This window comes from Brassica oleracea, chromosome C5 (assembly GCF_000695525.1).
Source record: "Brassica oleracea var. oleracea cultivar TO1000 chromosome C5, BOL, whole genome shotgun sequence".
Classification (NCBI taxonomy): domain Eukaryota; kingdom Viridiplantae; phylum Streptophyta; class Magnoliopsida; order Brassicales; family Brassicaceae; genus Brassica; species Brassica oleracea.
In genome coordinates, this window is record NC_027752.1 from 13,039,178 (window position 1) to 13,056,313 (window position 17,136).

The following is a 17,136-nucleotide window of genomic DNA, read 5'->3' on the forward strand; positions in this document are numbered from 1 at the left end:
CAAGTCCGATCCAGCGACAACTCAGCCGACCTTTTCACCAAGTCTCTGCCAACCTCAACATTCAGGAAGCTGGTTCATCAAATAGGGATGCGCCGCCTGAAGGATCTGCAGTGATGCCTTCATCAGGGGGAGTGTCATGCGTTGTACTCTTTTTCCTGTCTACGGTTTCCATTTTTTCCCACCTTGGGTTTTTGGTTTTCCTAGAGAGGTTTTAACGAGGCAACATCGTGCATGATACGAGCCCATATGGTTCTAGCATCCAAGGGGGAGTGTTATGAACAATGTGGATTGCTAGAAGCCAAAGGCCAAGACCGAGGCCCATAGAGAGAGAGAGTCGGCGGCCCAAGAGGAGAGAGAGTCGGCCGCCCCTTGTCTTAGATGTTTCCATTTATCTTTTATGTTTATCTTTAGGAGGTTTTCCTTTTCACTCTAGGATTATGATTTGGATACTTTCCTTTTATCTATCCCTTGTATCCCCTATATAAGGGAACACTTTGATTCAGAGATAATAAGAACAACAGAACACGATTTCATCTCTTGTTCACAACATAGTGAAGATTGACATTATTTTTCAGTTTTGAGTAAATTAATATTTTTATACGTATATTAAAATTTAAAATGTTTTCATATTGTTTTCAATTTTAAAAGAGTATTTTATTCAAACACTTTAAATAAAATATCTTATTAGATTAAGAATTTGATATAAATTCATTTTTCCCTTAAAGTTATTTTGTTAACCATTTGTAATATCTCTTTCATTGTTATTTTAACATTTGAACCATATATATTAACAATAAATCAAATGCTCGATAAATACTTTTTATAGCTAACAACACATTAAATAGTTGTGATTTTCTATTATTTTTTTTCCAGTTTAGGTTTAATTTTGGTGATAAAAAAGAAAACAATTGCGGGATTCATTATTTTTCAAATTTTTGTTGATGTGAATTTGAAGAAACAAAAAAAATAACATAAATATTTTTCTTACAAATATAAAAATACATAACTATATAACCTAACATGTTATTTATAAATATTAAACCGAATCAATAAATATCATATTTTAATGTTCCTAGCTTACTTTTTTAAGATAATAAATAGGATTTTATTTTTCAAATTATAAATTAAAGAAAAAAATATTAAAATTATATTAAAGTCAAGAAAAGAAAATATTGTGAACGAAGAAAAATACTTATATTTTTTATGAACTGTTTTAATATAGTAAGTTTAGTGAAAATTATATTTTGTAGTAAATTAGTGAAAATTATATTTTGTAGTAAATTAGTGAAAATTACAATAAAAATAAACTAAAAATTTATTAAAATTTAAAATATATATGTATTGTTTCGTTTATTTACCCGCCCGTCCGACCCTAGTTTAATATGAAATTCACATTTTGGCGAAAAACAAATTATGGATCTTTATTTCTTAGGTTTATATAAATAGAGGGAAATATTTTGAAATATTGTTAGCTGATTTGATCTTACCTTTATCGTAGGAGGAGGTTCATGATATTGTTACTTCTTATTTGCATCTGTCCATAGTTTTTAGTCTGTTGAGTGTTCTGACTGATCCAGCCACCAAATCCAGGAAATATACCCATTCACTCTCTGAAAATTAGGCCCCAAAGAGATATGACGATTCAAATAGCGTCTAAGAGATAGATAACATATTACAGGGACCTTATAAAAAATATAAATTCAGATTTAGACAAACACATATATCTAATTGAAAGAATAGAGAAGATAGAGTGCATCTTACGTTTACGTACCGCCGATGAAAAAAGAAACATATCAAGGCAGCTAAAGTCTCGTGACATCTTTCTTGACGTTCAAGCAAGAGCCACAAGAATATTGAAGAATGTTTCTGCTGCACTAGCACCTGCGTGAAATTCGAGCGTCCATATCTAATGGGCCTATAAACCAATTTTATTTTATTTTAAAAGCCATTTAGATGTATTTACGATTAGCTTATAGTCTATAGACTATGTTTGGGCTTTTATTTTGCAAATTTCCCTTTAATGGTGCTAAAGGAATATACATTTTCAAAATGAATTGTTAATGATAACATTATTCTTTTTTTTTTCTGCCTTTGGTAAAATATACAACTATTTTGAGATGAATAAAGTGATTTAAAAGATTCGACTCGAATTTCTTAAGACTTTAATGAAAAATCCCTTTAATAAACTCTTCAACTGTAAACATATTTTAAAAATTCCTCTACCAAAAAGTCCATGGTACGTAAATTCAAAACGGATCATCTTATATAATAAAACAGAAGTCACAACTTTGATTCATGTGCGATTTTTTAAAAAATGGACCTAATGGACCTATTCCGACAAAGTCATGTTACATTTAATATCTAATCTTATCATTTAAATTTTAGACCTACTAGAAATTTTTATTGGGCTATCAATAATTGGATTTAAACAATAGATGATCCATTGAATTTATGGATAATATAAATTAAATAGATTTAATTTAATGTTGTAATACTATACATATATATGCTAAATATTTAAATATTTGTCGATGTTAACTTTTAAAATTATAAATATTTTTTTTAAATAACAAAAATCATATTATCTAACAATGATTAATTTTTACTACCTTAAACCAATGAAAACAAATTTTAAACTATATAGTTTATTTTAAAAATTAAACAGAAACTAAATGTTTAATTATTTACTCGATAATATAAATCTATGAAACGAAAAGTTTAAATTTTTAAAAACTTTATAAATTTGTGAAATGTTACAATATCTTTGAATATGACAATAAAACAATATTTTATTAATCTTTATATATATAGTTAGGATTTAAATAATTAAATAATAATCTGAAAATATATATATAGAAGAAAATACAAATACATGTGAAAGTTTGAAACAATCTATTCAAGGAAAAAAATATACAGTAAACTTATTATGTTTTAAAAATTGATAGATGTTTTAAAAATTGATAGACGCATATATATTATAATATATATCAATTTAGAATTGAAAACAAAATATTTATATAAAAATAAATGAAAACAAAAACCCGCGCGGTTGCGCGGATCGAGATCTAGTTTTAAGTTAAAATGTATTTATGTTGCTATTTCAGAGGAATACAGAAAGCCTTTAATTTTAGGGCATTTTGTCAAAATTTCCCTTTTTACAGTTCAGTTACATATACACATGCACATATAATAAAACTTGAAACTATGTGTAAAATAGTGAATTCACAGAAGTAATATATATGAGTCAATGACTGCTTAAGCCCTCTCCATAAATCTTTTGATGTTTCTTGGAAAAGATGGAAGTGTATCCCACTTGATCTTCTCACAAATAAAACATGTTTTTTTACCTAAGTACATCTCTCCTTCCACTTAGACATCAAAAGAATCTCTTTAGTTGTCTCTCTTTATAAAAAGAAAAGAAAGAAAAACAACAAAGATCAATATTCTCAATTTAGAACTTTGGTTTCATACCCATTAGTCTTATTCGTTTCATTACCTGTCACTTTTGTATGATACATTAATTAGTAACTTTATTCAAGCCACGAAATGCTTCTATTATTAATTCATTACCCCTCATCTCACATGGAATGAAGCATATTCACATTTCTTGTTCCACATGTACCTTCACAATATAACCCTCTTTGATCTCTACTCTCCAAAGTAACTGACAACTTCAACATCTTCTTATACCACTTCTTGATTTGTTTCTACGAACCAAACATAAACCAAACCCTAAGAGAGAAAATGGGAGACCAAGGAGCACAACAAATGCAACAGCCCGTTGTTGTGTATCCAAACGCATACACTACACAAAATTCATATCCATCTTCTTCCTCTTCACCAGCTTCTTCTTCCTATGGCTCACGCGGTTCCTTTGCGACGGTCTTCATAGTCGTAGCCGTGATACTTGTCTTGTCGGCTGTGGCTTGTATCTTCGGGAGGCTATGCAACCGCATAAGCCGCGGGGCCAAGCAATATCATAGCAAACAGCCAAGGCGCGAGAAAGGGTCATCTACGAAGAGCCATGAGATTCGGCCTGTGGAGTTTGAGCCGAGGGAGAGAGGTGATTTGGAGTTTGGGGCGGATATGAAACATCATAGGGAAACTGAGAAACCTTATGGAAGAGAGTTTGAGCCGAGGGAGAGAGGTGATTTGGAGTTTGGTGTGGATATGAAACATCATAGGGAAATTGAGAAACCCTATGGAAGAGATTACGAAGATGACATGGAATTCGGATTTGATAACAAGAGAGGAGAAAGGGGCGGAGGAGGTCCACCTCAATATGGAGTGAGGTTCAAGTTACCTGAAAACGAAGACGGTCTTCATGGTAAAGGTGAAATCAGACATGGAGGTCCAGATTTCGAGTTCCGACCAGGACACTAATTATTTTGAGTTGTCTAAGAACAAAACACTTTATGTTTATGTCTTATTTGCTGCCTTTCTATTATTGGTTTCTTTTGTGCTTTTCCTTGCCTAGGTTGATTTATGGGTATGTGAAGCTATAAAAATTCTGAGTCTCTTGGTGTTAAGTATACACTAAATACTCTAACGTACTAAATAAATCCATTATTATAAAAAAATTCTAAAGTAAAATAATTTTGTAAAAGAATCAACAAATTAATTATGGAGGAAGGTTTATCAGTATACAAAGAGGTTCTTCACTATTCATCCTCACTCTTCACAACTTTTTCTTGGTTCTGTTTTTCTTTTCTGAGGGCATTTAGCTATTAGAGAACAAAAAATTAAGGCACCTACCAAGAAATGCATCTCAACTCAATATATGAAAATAATAGCTTTACAGATTTCAAGAAAAGAGGCAGATGTATGTATTTACTTTCACCTATTGTATATTTGTATGATCAGAATTGTCGGTTATTGAAAGGTCGAGTCTCTGATTCATTCCCTGAGAAATCAGAAGAGCTTTTCCCAGAGTAACCTCCACTGTTCATCCCTGACTCTGTGCTATCATCAATACCAAACGCCATTTTCCTGAACTTCATGATCTCTTGGTTGTATTGCCCTGAGTCATAAGTTGTGCTTTGCCCAACTTTGATCCCGTTGCTAATATCTCCAGAGTCTTCGTCGCAGTCCAATGCTCTCACAACCTTATTTCACCAAAAATATGAGTTTTAAGACATGATAAATTAAAATCAAGAATAGTATATAGCATAACAGTTTTTTGAAACTTTTTAGCCAGAAATTTACCTGAGCCATGCGTGGACGTTTTGGACCAGAATGTCTAACGCATGCAGCTGCAGTCTCGATCATTCTCACGACTTCATGCTCCACATAATGTTTTTCGAGCTGTCTATCAATGAGTTCGCTGTAATCTCCGGTCTCAATTGCTCTGAGAAGCAGCGGCCGTGCCTGTGAGTTCATGTGTAAATAATGTAGAGTAAAAAAGAGCCCATCTTTTATTGTAACTGAATATAGGTTTGAAGATTGGTTATGCTACCCATTCGACCAAACTCTCTTCTCCTAGAGGTTGATTCTGGTCAACTGGTTTTCTTCCCGTTACAAGCTCTAAGAGAACAACCCCGAACGAGAAAACATCGGATCTATCAGTCAGTTTCCCACTTGATGCATATTCTGGTGCTAGGTACCTGAAAACGTTAAAACATGTTAGTCTTGATCCCTATGACAAAACCATAGGATCATTCAAGACTTAGTTTTAATCCAAGGGAATACTAAAAAAATATTTTGTCTCACGTCAAATAAAACAAACTTATCTTCAAGAAACTGGATTAGTTTTGGAGTAATGTTTGTGATGAATGCTTACCCGAAGGTCCCCATGACCCGAGTTGATACGTGAGTTTGTGTTGTATCATTGAGTCTAGCAAGTCCAAAATCAGCAACCTAAACACCACGAAAAAAACCAAGATTAAAGTCTCATCAACTGAAACGTCAGAGAGTTATGATGGATATAAAGTAAAAGAGGTTTTATTTATTGCCTGAGCTTCATATTCATCATCCAGCAGAATGTTTGCTGACTTGATGTCCCTGTGAATGATCTTTGGATGACCTTTATAAGAAAACAAATAAGTACTTAACCAAAAAAAAAAACAAAAGAAAATGTGAAGGGTATGATTAATATGTTTGCTCTGAAATATTAGCAGTCTCTCACAGTCTTCATGCAGATACGCCAACCCTTTAGCTGAACCTATAGCGATCCGGACTCTTTTCGACCATTCTAAAACCGGCCTTCCCTTTCCTAAAAAAGATAGAACGCTTGAGTAAAGGAAGTCTAACACATTAACCTAAAAGTCCGGTCTATACCAGAAACGGTATAAGCAACTCACCATGCAAATGATGCTCCAACGTTTGATTCGCAACATACTCATAAATAAGCAATCTATGCTGGTCCGAAATACAATAACCCACCAAAGATACCAAATGCCGATGGTGAACACGGCTGATGATCTCAACCTCTGCCGTGAACTCACGATCACCTTGTCCGCTCCCTGCTTTAAGCTGCTTCACAGCGACAACTTTACCATCATGTAAGGTACCTTTGTATACGCATCCGAACCCACCTTCTCCAAGAATGTTGTGTCGAGCAAAGCCTTGAGTGATCTCCGCAAGCTCTTGGTAGCTGAAATGAGTCTGGTTAGTTCCGAGGATGGCAGAGTCAGGCATGCTATTGGATTGCATCTGGTGACCGGGTTGGCTTCCGTAGCTGTTTCCCATAGAGGAATGTTGCTGCTGTGAATTGTACATTGAACCACCACCAGGACCAGAGTATACTTTACTAGGGTCTTGTCCGTATGAGAATCCATCTATATTATCAAAAGAAAGACAGTGTCAAAAGATGTGAAATGACTTATTTCATTAATTCCATCACTTTTTTTTTTTTTACCGTTTAACATGAATGGAATAGAATACAATCAGTTACAAACATTTCAAAAAATGGAAAGTTTGGGCCTAACCCTAGGGATGTATGGAAAGTCCTAATCATTCAAAAACGGAGAGATAATTAAAAACAAAGATTTATGAAAACCTGATTTGACAGAGAAGTTAGGGTGTGGCAAGTACTGAGGGTGATCATAGCTATCAATGTTTCTCTTTTTCTTTCTTCTCACTAAGAAACAAACGGCTATAAGGGCCATGATGGCGAAACCACCGGCTACAGCCACACCGACCATAATCTCCCCTTGAGAGCTAATACCATTGCTTCCGTTTGTTGGAGGCGTTACTTTGCTAGGGACTGTGAGAGATGGAGACACAACGGCTCCTCCACCCGAACCACCGTTAGGTTTTGGTGGTGCAAGAAATGAGCTCGCCCCCGGTGGGGAATTTGCTGGCGCTGATGGTTGGATTAGGAGAGGATTGGTTGGGTCTGACGGTGGAGCCGGAGGTGAATTGGTAGGTTCTAATGGTGTGGTAGAAGGAGACTGTGACGGTGGGGTTTCAGGGTTGGTTGAAGAATATGATGGTGAAGGAGGAGAATGATGAACGTCTGAAGATGGAGGTGGGTTATCGGATTCGTATGGAGGAGCCGGTGGTGTTTCTGAATCTGTCGGAGGAGAAGGGGGTTTGGTTGAAGTTGGCGACGGCTGAGGATTGTTTGAGTCTTCCGGTGGAGAATTGGAATCTGGAGGAGGAGTGTCTGTTAATGGAGTTAGGATCCAAGGTAGAGGAAGTATTGAATCGGGAGGTGGAGGCAACGGTTCTGAGTCAGAGGGTGGTGGCTCTGATAAGTCAGCCGGTGGAGAAGGAGTAGATGTGGAATCAGACGGTGGAGGAGCAGAATTCTCGGATGAAGAATCCGGCGGGGGAGCTGAATCGGCTGGTGGTGAAGAACTTGGCGAACCGTCTGAGTCTGACATTTTATTTTTTAGAAATCGAACACTCAAAGTTGATTTGAAGAAGAAGAAGAATACAAATTATCTCTTCTCCAGAAACTCTATTTTCTCAATTTATATTTGAATAAATGAAACCACAGTTATTGTTTAGTTTTCTCTCCTGCTAGAGAAAAATAAATTAGGGTTTAAAAATCCAGGAGGACCTTTGAATGGGGTGGAGAGAGAGAGACATTACAGACGAAAAGGACTTCAATGGAAGGAGAACCTCTTCCTCTCTCCCCCTTGGTTTCTTTTCCTGGGAAAAAAAAACAACAAAGAAGAAGAAGAGAGAAAGATTTTGAAAGGGATAATCAACAAATCGCCATGATCATTTTTAGCAGTGATGATGATGATGATGATAAGTTGTAGGCACCTCTCCTGTGCCCCGCCCTTTGATCCAAAAACTCTCTCTCTCTCTCTACAATATTATATGTTTCTGTGTCTTTTCTTTTTAGTTTTTCCTCGTCGTATTGGTTCCTTGTTTCTTTTGAGATGTTACTCCTTTATTCTCGGGTTACCGCGCAAATTCAACGGAATTTTGAGGTCTTATAAATTGGACTCTTTGACCCGACCCGGTAACTCGTCGAATAATATGAGGTAATTCTTTAAAGGGCCTATTGGTTTGGCAATATAAATGGGCCTTAATTAGAGAGACGCATTACTTAAGCTCATTAATACATTTTCTACCTTAACATATGACATCATGCTGATAGGCCTACAATGTTGCATGCTCGATTTGTTGCAGCCACGAAATTAGTTATTAGTTACCGTCATGGATTTGAATGGCGGTAGTAAAAAACGTCGGTTATTTTAGTAGTTTAATATTAAGTATTTATTTGTTTACTTTTGCAATCGTCGAACCGACAATAACTAACTAAATGTTCATTACATTTTTATTTTTCTGTAAACAAAAGTTCATTATTTTCATCGTTGTTAATTTGGCATGCGACAAACTTGTCGTTATTGTTTTTATCTATAACGCAAACGATCGTTACTTTTATTGTTAATTTAAATTTTGTCCTGTTCACCATCCTAATTTAAAAAATGGTAGTATATTTAAACATTGTAATAATAGATCCATTCCAAGCGAGATATATTACTACCAAACAAGTAAAACTAAACTTTAGCCAACTCAGCGAAGGCATTGGTTTAAAAGGAAAACCTACCACGCTACCCGAATTTAGTACCTCATATTAACATAGCTTAGTCTTACCAGCAATCTGATATTTCTATCTTTTCCGATATTATTAACAAATTTTATTATTCATGTCCAAAAATGCATTTACAGATTCTGCAGAATATTCTTGTAAACCAGTAGAAAGTTTACACCTTCACTAAGCAAACTTAGCCACAAAGAAAATTCAAACAACATTCCAAGGAAAAAATCTGTAATTAAGGAATTAAAACCGAACTTTATCAACAAAAATATCATCTTAGATGAGAAGAAGATGATCATTGCATCCAATAGCAAGTAACGCAATTAATTGTAGGGGTAATAAAGTCATTAGACACGTGATGGAGTGGTTAAAAAAAAGGGTCCTGTAGTGCAAGCAGAACGTAACGGCACCGCTTTAAAACCGTTTAATACTTGTCTCCTTTCTTCTACATTCTCTGGTTAGTCCCCTTCCCCAAGAAAACTTGTCTCTCTCTCTCTCTCTTTCCTTCCCACTCGTGATGGCGGCGCAGGTCGAAATCGAGGACCAATCGTCCGTCACCGAACTCGATAATGGCGAAATTTTCGATCCCCTCTCCGACGATGCCGATTCCTCCTCCGGATCAACGATCCTTCTCGGCCAAGGAAACCAGGAGCACGACGTCATCAAAGCGTGTTTCCTCTCCGGCTTAGGCGCCGCTTTCGCGGGCGACACGACGGTGGCGAGCGTGCGTAAGAACTCAACGGAAGGGATCGCGACGAGAGCCAGGTACGTAGCGTTTCGGATCTTCACGGAAGCCATGGCGAGGAAGAACGGGGGAGATCCGAATGTGAAGTACGGTTGGTACGCTGGCTCCAGAGAAGAGATCGAGGGTATCGTCTCGTACGGATTCAGCAGCCGGGAGATCGATGACGGTTCTCATGGAATCGGAATCCATCTCGTTGCTTCTAAGTGCTCTCTCTTCGCGTAAGTCTTGTAATCTCATTTCAATGTGTAGATTGTGTGATATGTAACGGTCAAGTGTTGTTGTTGTTGCAGAGCTGTAGGTGCAGAGCCAGACGGGGAAGGTGTGAGGCATCTTATCTTATGCCGTGTACTCCTCGGGAAGCCTGAGCAGATCGCCTCCGGGTCTAAACAGTCGCATCCGAGCTCTAGTGAATTCGATTCCGGTGTGGATGATCTTCAGAATCCGAGTAAGTATGTTGTGTGGAGCTCCAACATGAACTCGTACATCTTACCGAGTTACATCCTCAGTTTCAGGTCTCCTCGCCTCAGAGGTATGAAAAGCAGATTCATTCTTTCAATGCTTGATGAGTTTGTGTATATTAATTATTATCTCTAATATGGTGGTATGTTTCTTTCAGTTATAGGTAGAGGTGGTCCTCCGCCAAGCTCGCCTTGGGTTAGTTTTACTGCGCTTATGTCAATGCTGTCCAAGTCTGTCGATGCTTCCAGAATGAGCTTGATCATGAGGACTTACGATGATTTTAGGGTTAAAACTCAATTAATGCAACATTTTACTATTGTTTTATTACTTTGGATCTAATGTTTGGTTTTATTCTTCCAGAAACGGAAGATTCAGAGATATCAACTGGTTCGGATGATGAGACAAGTGGCTGGAGACGACCTTTTGGCTCAGATAATCAGGAACCACAGGGACAGGGTTTAAGGAAGGATAGATGAAAGGGTAAGCGAGTCTTGTTTAGCTTTTCATTTTATATCATACAATCAATGTGCTTTTCATCGCCTTTCTCATCTAATCAAATTAATAGAAAGTGAAAAGTTGAAAAAGTTTTGTTCTTGTTCTTTCTTATCGAGCAAGGATTGAGAATCATAAATTAGGGGTGAAAAAGGGATCTTTCTTCTAATACCTTTAGACGTGTGTTGTTCTAAGTTCCAACTCATGCAAAATTTGTGGCCGTTCATTTTCCTTTCTCACTAAGCTTTGGAATTTATAGTCCTTTCTAGAAATTTTATTATTGACCTTTTTTATTTTTTTTTAGCATTGACCTTTATTTCTTCTATCACTTGCAGAGAAGTCTAAGACGCGTGGAAGCTCAATCAATTGTGGAAAATCTATATCTGAGAGTTTTTAAGCTCTTATTTGTCTCCTTTTCTGATTAGATGGTACACACAGAGGATCCCTTGTGATATGAACTTTGGAAAATTTGTAAAGATCATTATTTCATATAGCTAATGATATTTTCAAAATTTCGAGAACAATCAAGAAATTTTATATCATAATCTCGTTCATTACATCATTCTCTGATTCTGATATCTCCTCCCATTACTTCTCCTACGTGATCTCCATCTCTCCTTTACTATGTCCTCATCTTTTCTCTTCTCCAGTACAGTGCCATTTTCTCCTTGAATCATCATCATCATGGCATTTTCCCCTTCTCACTTCTAAGGTCTGATCTGGACACAACTCGTAGAACCTTAGTCTTATCCACTAATTCTCTTGAATGTTATATTCTAGGATAAGTTTTATCCATTTTTAAGTTTTTGTCGCAAAAATAGTCCTCAATGAAAAAAATGACCAAAATAAGTTTTATTAAAGAGTAAAAATGTAATCTTAAGATTAAATAATATAGACTTAACGTTTAGAGTTAAGAGATGAGTTTGGGGATGTTTCAAATTTTTAAAAATAAAAAAATTAAAATTAAATTTTTTTAAAAAAAAAAAAAACTATTTGGTCATTTTTTTTTCTTGAAAGCTATTTTTGTGACAAAAATTTAAAAAATGGCTATTTGAGATAATTGTCCTATATTATAAGTTCTTAAGTTATAATTAAAAATTCCTTTTTATTAAAACTCTTAAGAAATGCTTACAGCCTTCAGAATCTCATATCAGACCCTGCCCGGATCTTCTAAACTATATCCTATATGGAAACTTGTTGTATACAAATACATCTACTTAATAAAAATGAATAAACTTATCTAACTTAATATAGTATTAGAGTTTAATTCACATAATTCAACTCGATCGATAATCGATATAATCGATATCGATTAGGTTTATATCCATAATTGATATAAACCTAAAGTCTTTGCCTAACTATCCTGTTATTAATGTTGAAGCCGGAAAATTTTTATTTTAAAAATTAAAAAGAAAAAGATTTTTAATAATTTGTACGAGAAACGAACAATTTATTTATAGATCATTTGATTTTAAGCCGAAATCCCATATAATCTAATACAAATTTAATTTTCTAATAAAAGTATATAGAATTTTTAACTTAGAACATATATTTGTGAATGAAACTATAGGCTAGTGTTTTCCATGTTTGTTGCTTGGTGTCATTACTGCGTCTTCTATTGAGATCTCTCGAAGAGTTGCCCCTAATTTGAAGCACTTGGAGCAGAGTTTTAGTGGTATTGATGGTGATCCCATGAATGTACCAAGAAAACGGTGGCAGACTAAACGGAGGAGAGGGTTTGAAAGTATTGGTTTAGTATCACTTTCGATGCAATTTTTCCTTGTCCACCCCTTCATTTTTTGTATTCTTCTAGGCTTTTAGGCAACCTGTGCTTGCAGAAACGTTCTGAGTCTACGTATATTGGCTCCACTTTATAGCTACCCTCAAACACTTTCATGAACATCATTTTTCTCTTTTTTTTATATTTTGATTTTGCCTGTCCACAAACAACCAAGAGAAACAACACACAAAACAGACATGGTGATAAAGTGCCGGTTTAATACTATCTTTCTCTGACACCGACTCATGTTTAACGTTATCTGATTCTGATCCCTTGGATTCGGCCTGCGACAATAAATATAATCATAAATTACCTAGTTTTTTTTTTTTGAGCAACAAATTACCTAGTTTATAGTAATTTTTATTGATTGAGCTCTGATTCGTGGAAATGAAACTGACCTGAGGTTTTTGACGTCATAAAGTCAACACGAGTTTCCTAAAACTTATTTCTGATGAATATAGGAATATATTAAACATCCAAACTTTTTACAAATATTAATCTGTGTATGATCATTTAGGCTTTGTTTATCCATGTATTTTGCTTGAAGTCTTTACTTAGAGATTTCGCTTAGCTCGTCGAATCCTACTAGCCATATTTTGGATCAATAAGAGCAGAGTTTTGGTAATCTTGATGGTGGTCCCACGAATGTACCAAGAAAGTGTTGGCAGATTAAAAATAGGATGTGGCTGAAAGTAGTGGTTCACTGTTACTTTGGCCGCAATCTTTCCTTGTCTGCTGCTTTGCTACATTTTTTCATATCCTTGTCGATATTTTGGTAACCTTTACTTGCACAAACGGTCTCATTCTACGTCCGGGTAGCGTCATATACAAAGCACTGAAACGAAAAAAGCAATGGGACAAGAAAAATTGTATTTTGATTTGGAATATAATAAGAAATGAAAATTTGTAAAGAACAAGATAACTTTAGAGTTGCCTGACCCGCAAGCAACACGTATTGTCTGTAGTGTTGAATGATTAAGAGGTCATTTATCTAGATACCTCACTGTTTACTCCATTCACTTTGGAAAAGAAATCATGTGTAGTAAGGTTTATATTAGAAATATATGGGAGACACCAACGATTAAGGTTTTCTATAAAGTACACAACTGAGTTTATTTTGTACTGTTGCTATTCATTAAATAAAGGTTTTGACAATCAGCACTCCAAGGTTTGTATCTAGATAAAGTGACCCGTTTGGTGTTTGCATTTTTTTTTGTCAACATGATATAACGTGCCAATACCGGAAGTGAAAGTCTCAAATACTTCGGAGAACGGCGCCTCGAATCTGAAGATCTTCCATTAAACTCTTAGTGCTTTTGGTGGTGACCCGACGGATGTACCAAGAAAACGGCGGCATATCAAGAGGTTGCATGGGGATATAAACCATGTCCAGCTTCAGTTTCGACCCAAGTAATCCTTTTCCGCCTGAACATTTTCGGTATTCTTCTGCGCTTTTCGGTTCCCTAGCCGTGCAATATTTATCACTATCTATGTACCATGGCTTTATTTGCAACTGACCCAGTAACCGTTCCATGTTCATTACATCCTCTCTCGGAATCCTAAATAATGTCTGTCCACAAAAACCTAATTTAATTTTCTCAAAACGGAACAAGAAGATTTTGATATTTGTAAAAAATTCTTACGAGGAGATCTTTTCGGTTCTCATTGAAAATTAGTTCTATTGGCATTTTTCCATCCCACCAAAGAAACTTCCAGGGCGCAGATTTTTTAACTACCACGACTTTCTCATCCCTTCCATTATCCCTAAGAACCTTGCTTGATTTGACATCCTTCATAAGAAAAATATCATTTTCTCAAGTATTGCTATAATCAGAACTTAACAGGAACGGCACAATTAGAAGAAAAGAAAACAAAAAAGAACCAGGATTTTGCGCCTTTTCATTTGTTTGAAGTAAGAATATGTTTGGTTGTCGTGACTAGTTACAATATCGAAGACTGTCTCAGGAGGCAATCCTATTGAAAATGCCATCTCCAAATGGGTTTCACCTATACTCGTTTTGGACACCTTCAAACATAAATGATGTAATAAATTTGTTAGATCTTCTTCTTATAATACACAGACACTACATGGCTCTTGTATTTCAGACCCTCGTCTTAGGGACATCAACAAAGTAGAAGTATAATTAGCTTTGTTGACAAAAAGAAATTGTATACCAACTATGAATCCAAAATTGTATATGATTGTTAGTAAATAAATAAACATTCATTTGTAATCCCTGCCAACTATGTTTTATTCCTGTATTTTTTCTCGACTAAAAGCTTTGTTCATGTATCTGTATAATAAATATTGAATTAACAAAAAAAAAATTGCATCCTCTTAAAAATAATTTTAGTACTATCTCACGATCACACAAGCTGTACATATTGCAACCGTCAAGCCAAATCTAAGTATTGAAAATTCGTTTGTGGTATGTAATCTTACCTTCACCTTAGGAGGATAATCTCGCTGCCATGGGAATTTCTTCTCTTCAGCTCTCCACAACTTTAATTGCCTCTTCGTTTCTTCGCTCTCCGCATTGGTATTTATCTCCGACCCTGGCTTTGATTTTACATTCTTAGATTTCTTGGACTCGGCCTACAACAAGCAGAGTCATAACCTAAGTCAATAACTAAACTATATTGTATTTCGTATTCATTTGACTCTTAAGGGTTGTTTGATTATCGAAATGAAACTGACCTTTGGAGCTTGTTGCGTGTTCAGGTTGATCCAGGCACCAAACCCAGGAAATATACCCATTTATAGGTAATTTTAGTCCAAAAATGATACACTTATTTGATCAGAGCAAGAGCATATGACGATCCAAATATTTTATATCTTGTGGTTTGAGGTATCTTAAAGCTAGACATCATGCGATATGAAATTGAAAGAATATAATAGTGAGGGACTGGTGGTGCAGTTTACGTATACGTTTTCATACTGCAAAACAAGAAGTGAGCTGCTCGAAACCCGTGAATTCTTGACGTAGAGGCAAGACCTACGTGAATAAAGAGGTGATCAAAGGTATTTTTTTGTGCTTCCTGCTGTTCTAAGTTATTAAATCATAATGAGGTAAAAAAGTATGTTACTGTATTTTCATCAGTGAAAACTTTATTTATTAGTTTTGTAGATTGAACTCAGACTGCATATAATTGAAAGATCAGTCTTTCAAAAGTTAGAATTGCTAGGAATGTATGAAAGCATCAATGGGTTTTATTTATAATTTGAAAACAAGCAAATACATACGATTATACAAATAATATATGTACATAACATATCATTAGTTTAGTTTATATATGCTATGTAAGCTCAAGAATTGTGAGCTTGTTCGTTCTGAGCCAAGAGTGTGTTACACATGGTGATGAGTGTGTAACATAGTACGTTAAGTTTGTTACGGCGTGATGACATGTCACAAACTTATGAAAGTAGAAGATATTGCTTTGGCGCGAAGCAAAGAAGATCTTCTGTTGGCGATATTTTAGGAAGTAGAATATTGTCTTTCACGTGTACTTAACGAGGGAACCTAGAAGTGTTTTAGGTCGAGCGTTAAGAGAGTAAAAGCTAGAGCAAGAGGTTTGTTTTTGTCGGCTACAGAAATCGAGTGAAAGGTTTTCAGCTTGGGTTTCTGTAATTTAGATATTAGAAATTGGTCCGTCGCTAGTCGTGTGTGACTGAGCATAAACCGGATTAAACAGATCTAGGAGGATTGTTTAAAAGATTTCTAATATACAAGAAAGTGTTCTTGAAAGACTTGTGTACGGTTCATATTTGTGTGTCTCTGAACTTTCATTTGGTATCAGAGCGGGAAACCTTTGTGGTATCAAGTACTACTAACAGGTTGAGATCCTGCAGATTTCATGGACACCATGAAGGAACTCTTACACATTCATAAGTCTATCATGCTGGACAGTACCAACTTTGGTCACTGGAAAGTGAGGATGCAACACATCATCAGAGGAGTTGATGAAGATGCTTGGACGTCTGTAGAAGATGGTTGGATTGCTCCTACCGTTGTCTTGGTAGATAAGTCTGTTGGTCCAAAGCCTAAAGACCAGTGGACTGATGGTGAGAAGAAAGCGTCTAAGTTCAACTCTAAAGCTCTAACTGTCATATTCTCGTCAGTAGATGTTGTCTGTTGAGCAGTTCAAGATCATATAAGGATGTGAATCTGCCAAGCAAGCGTGGGATACGCTCATAAATCACTTTGAAGGAAATACCAGTGTGAGAAGGACACGCCTTGATCACCTAGCCTCCAAGTTTGAGAACCTGAGAATGAGTGATGATGAGCCGATTGATGAATTCATATGCAAGATCAGTGAATTGGCAAGTGAAGTGTCTGTTCTTGGCAAGAAGTATGAAGAAAAGGATTTGGTGAAGAAGCTGCTAATGTGCTTACCACCACGGTTTAAAGCTTATAAAGTTGTTCTCACACTTGCTGTTGACACAGATGAGATGAATTTTGATCAACTCTCAGGCATTCTGAAGGTGCATGATCTTGAGAAAACCGACCGACAATCTACTAACCAGAAGAGCATTGCCTTCACAGCTGAGTCTAAGGATGATGGTCGAGTCACTAAGATTGAAGAGAATCTGAGTTTAATGGCTCGAAACTTCAACAAGTTTGTCAAGCGTATGGAGAAAGGTGGTGGTAGATCCAATGGACG

The 17,136-nt window shown here is 35.9% G+C and overlaps 4 protein-coding genes across 4 annotated transcripts; 2 read left to right on the plus strand and 2 right to left on the minus strand.

Annotated features, from left to right (window-relative positions):
- The first annotated feature begins 3,565 nt into the window (after window positions 1-3,565).
- Window positions 3,566-4,507, plus strand: LOC106295535. Its single transcript, XM_013731460.1, has one exon. It carries the CDS (start codon window positions 3,745-3,747, stop codon window positions 4,381-4,383), a length of 639 nt encoding a protein of 212 aa, XP_013586914.1. The 5' UTR covers window positions 3,566-3,744; the 3' UTR covers window positions 4,384-4,507.
- Window positions 4,508-4,675: 168 nt separating this feature from the next.
- On the minus strand, window positions 4,676-8,274 carry LOC106295531 (proline-rich receptor-like protein kinase PERK12). Its single transcript, XM_013731454.1, has 8 exons — window positions 6,998-8,274; window positions 6,300-6,776; window positions 6,125-6,211; window positions 5,952-6,022; window positions 5,780-5,856; window positions 5,456-5,603; window positions 5,206-5,367; window positions 4,676-5,105 (listed from the first exon to the last, which is right to left on the minus strand). The coding sequence occupies exons 1-8, from the start codon at window positions 7,824-7,826 to the stop codon at window positions 4,860-4,862; spliced, it is 2,097 nt and encodes a 698-aa protein (XP_013586908.1). The 5' UTR covers window positions 7,827-8,274; the 3' UTR covers window positions 4,676-4,859.
- Window positions 8,275-9,390: 1,116 nt separating this feature from the next.
- LOC106295532 (probable inactive poly [ADP-ribose] polymerase SRO2) lies at window positions 9,391-11,087 on the plus strand. The gene is made up of 5 exons (XM_013731455.1): window positions 9,391-9,961; window positions 10,034-10,272; window positions 10,360-10,487; window positions 10,563-10,682; window positions 11,030-11,087. Exons 1-4 carry the CDS (start codon window positions 9,516-9,518, stop codon window positions 10,662-10,664), a joined length of 915 nt encoding a protein of 304 aa, XP_013586909.1. The 5' UTR covers window positions 9,391-9,515; the 3' UTR covers window positions 10,665-10,682; window positions 11,030-11,087.
- Window positions 11,088-13,502: 2,415 nt separating this feature from the next.
- LOC106295534 lies at window positions 13,503-15,339 on the minus strand. Its single transcript, XM_013731459.1, has 5 exons — window positions 15,173-15,339; window positions 14,918-15,070; window positions 14,357-14,500; window positions 14,118-14,264; window positions 13,503-14,044 (listed from the first exon to the last, which is right to left on the minus strand). The coding sequence occupies exons 1-5, from the start codon at window positions 15,230-15,232 to the stop codon at window positions 13,730-13,732; spliced, it is 819 nt and encodes a 272-aa protein (XP_013586913.1). The 5' UTR covers window positions 15,233-15,339; the 3' UTR covers window positions 13,503-13,729.
- Between the last annotated feature and the right edge of the window lie 1,797 nt (window positions 15,340-17,136).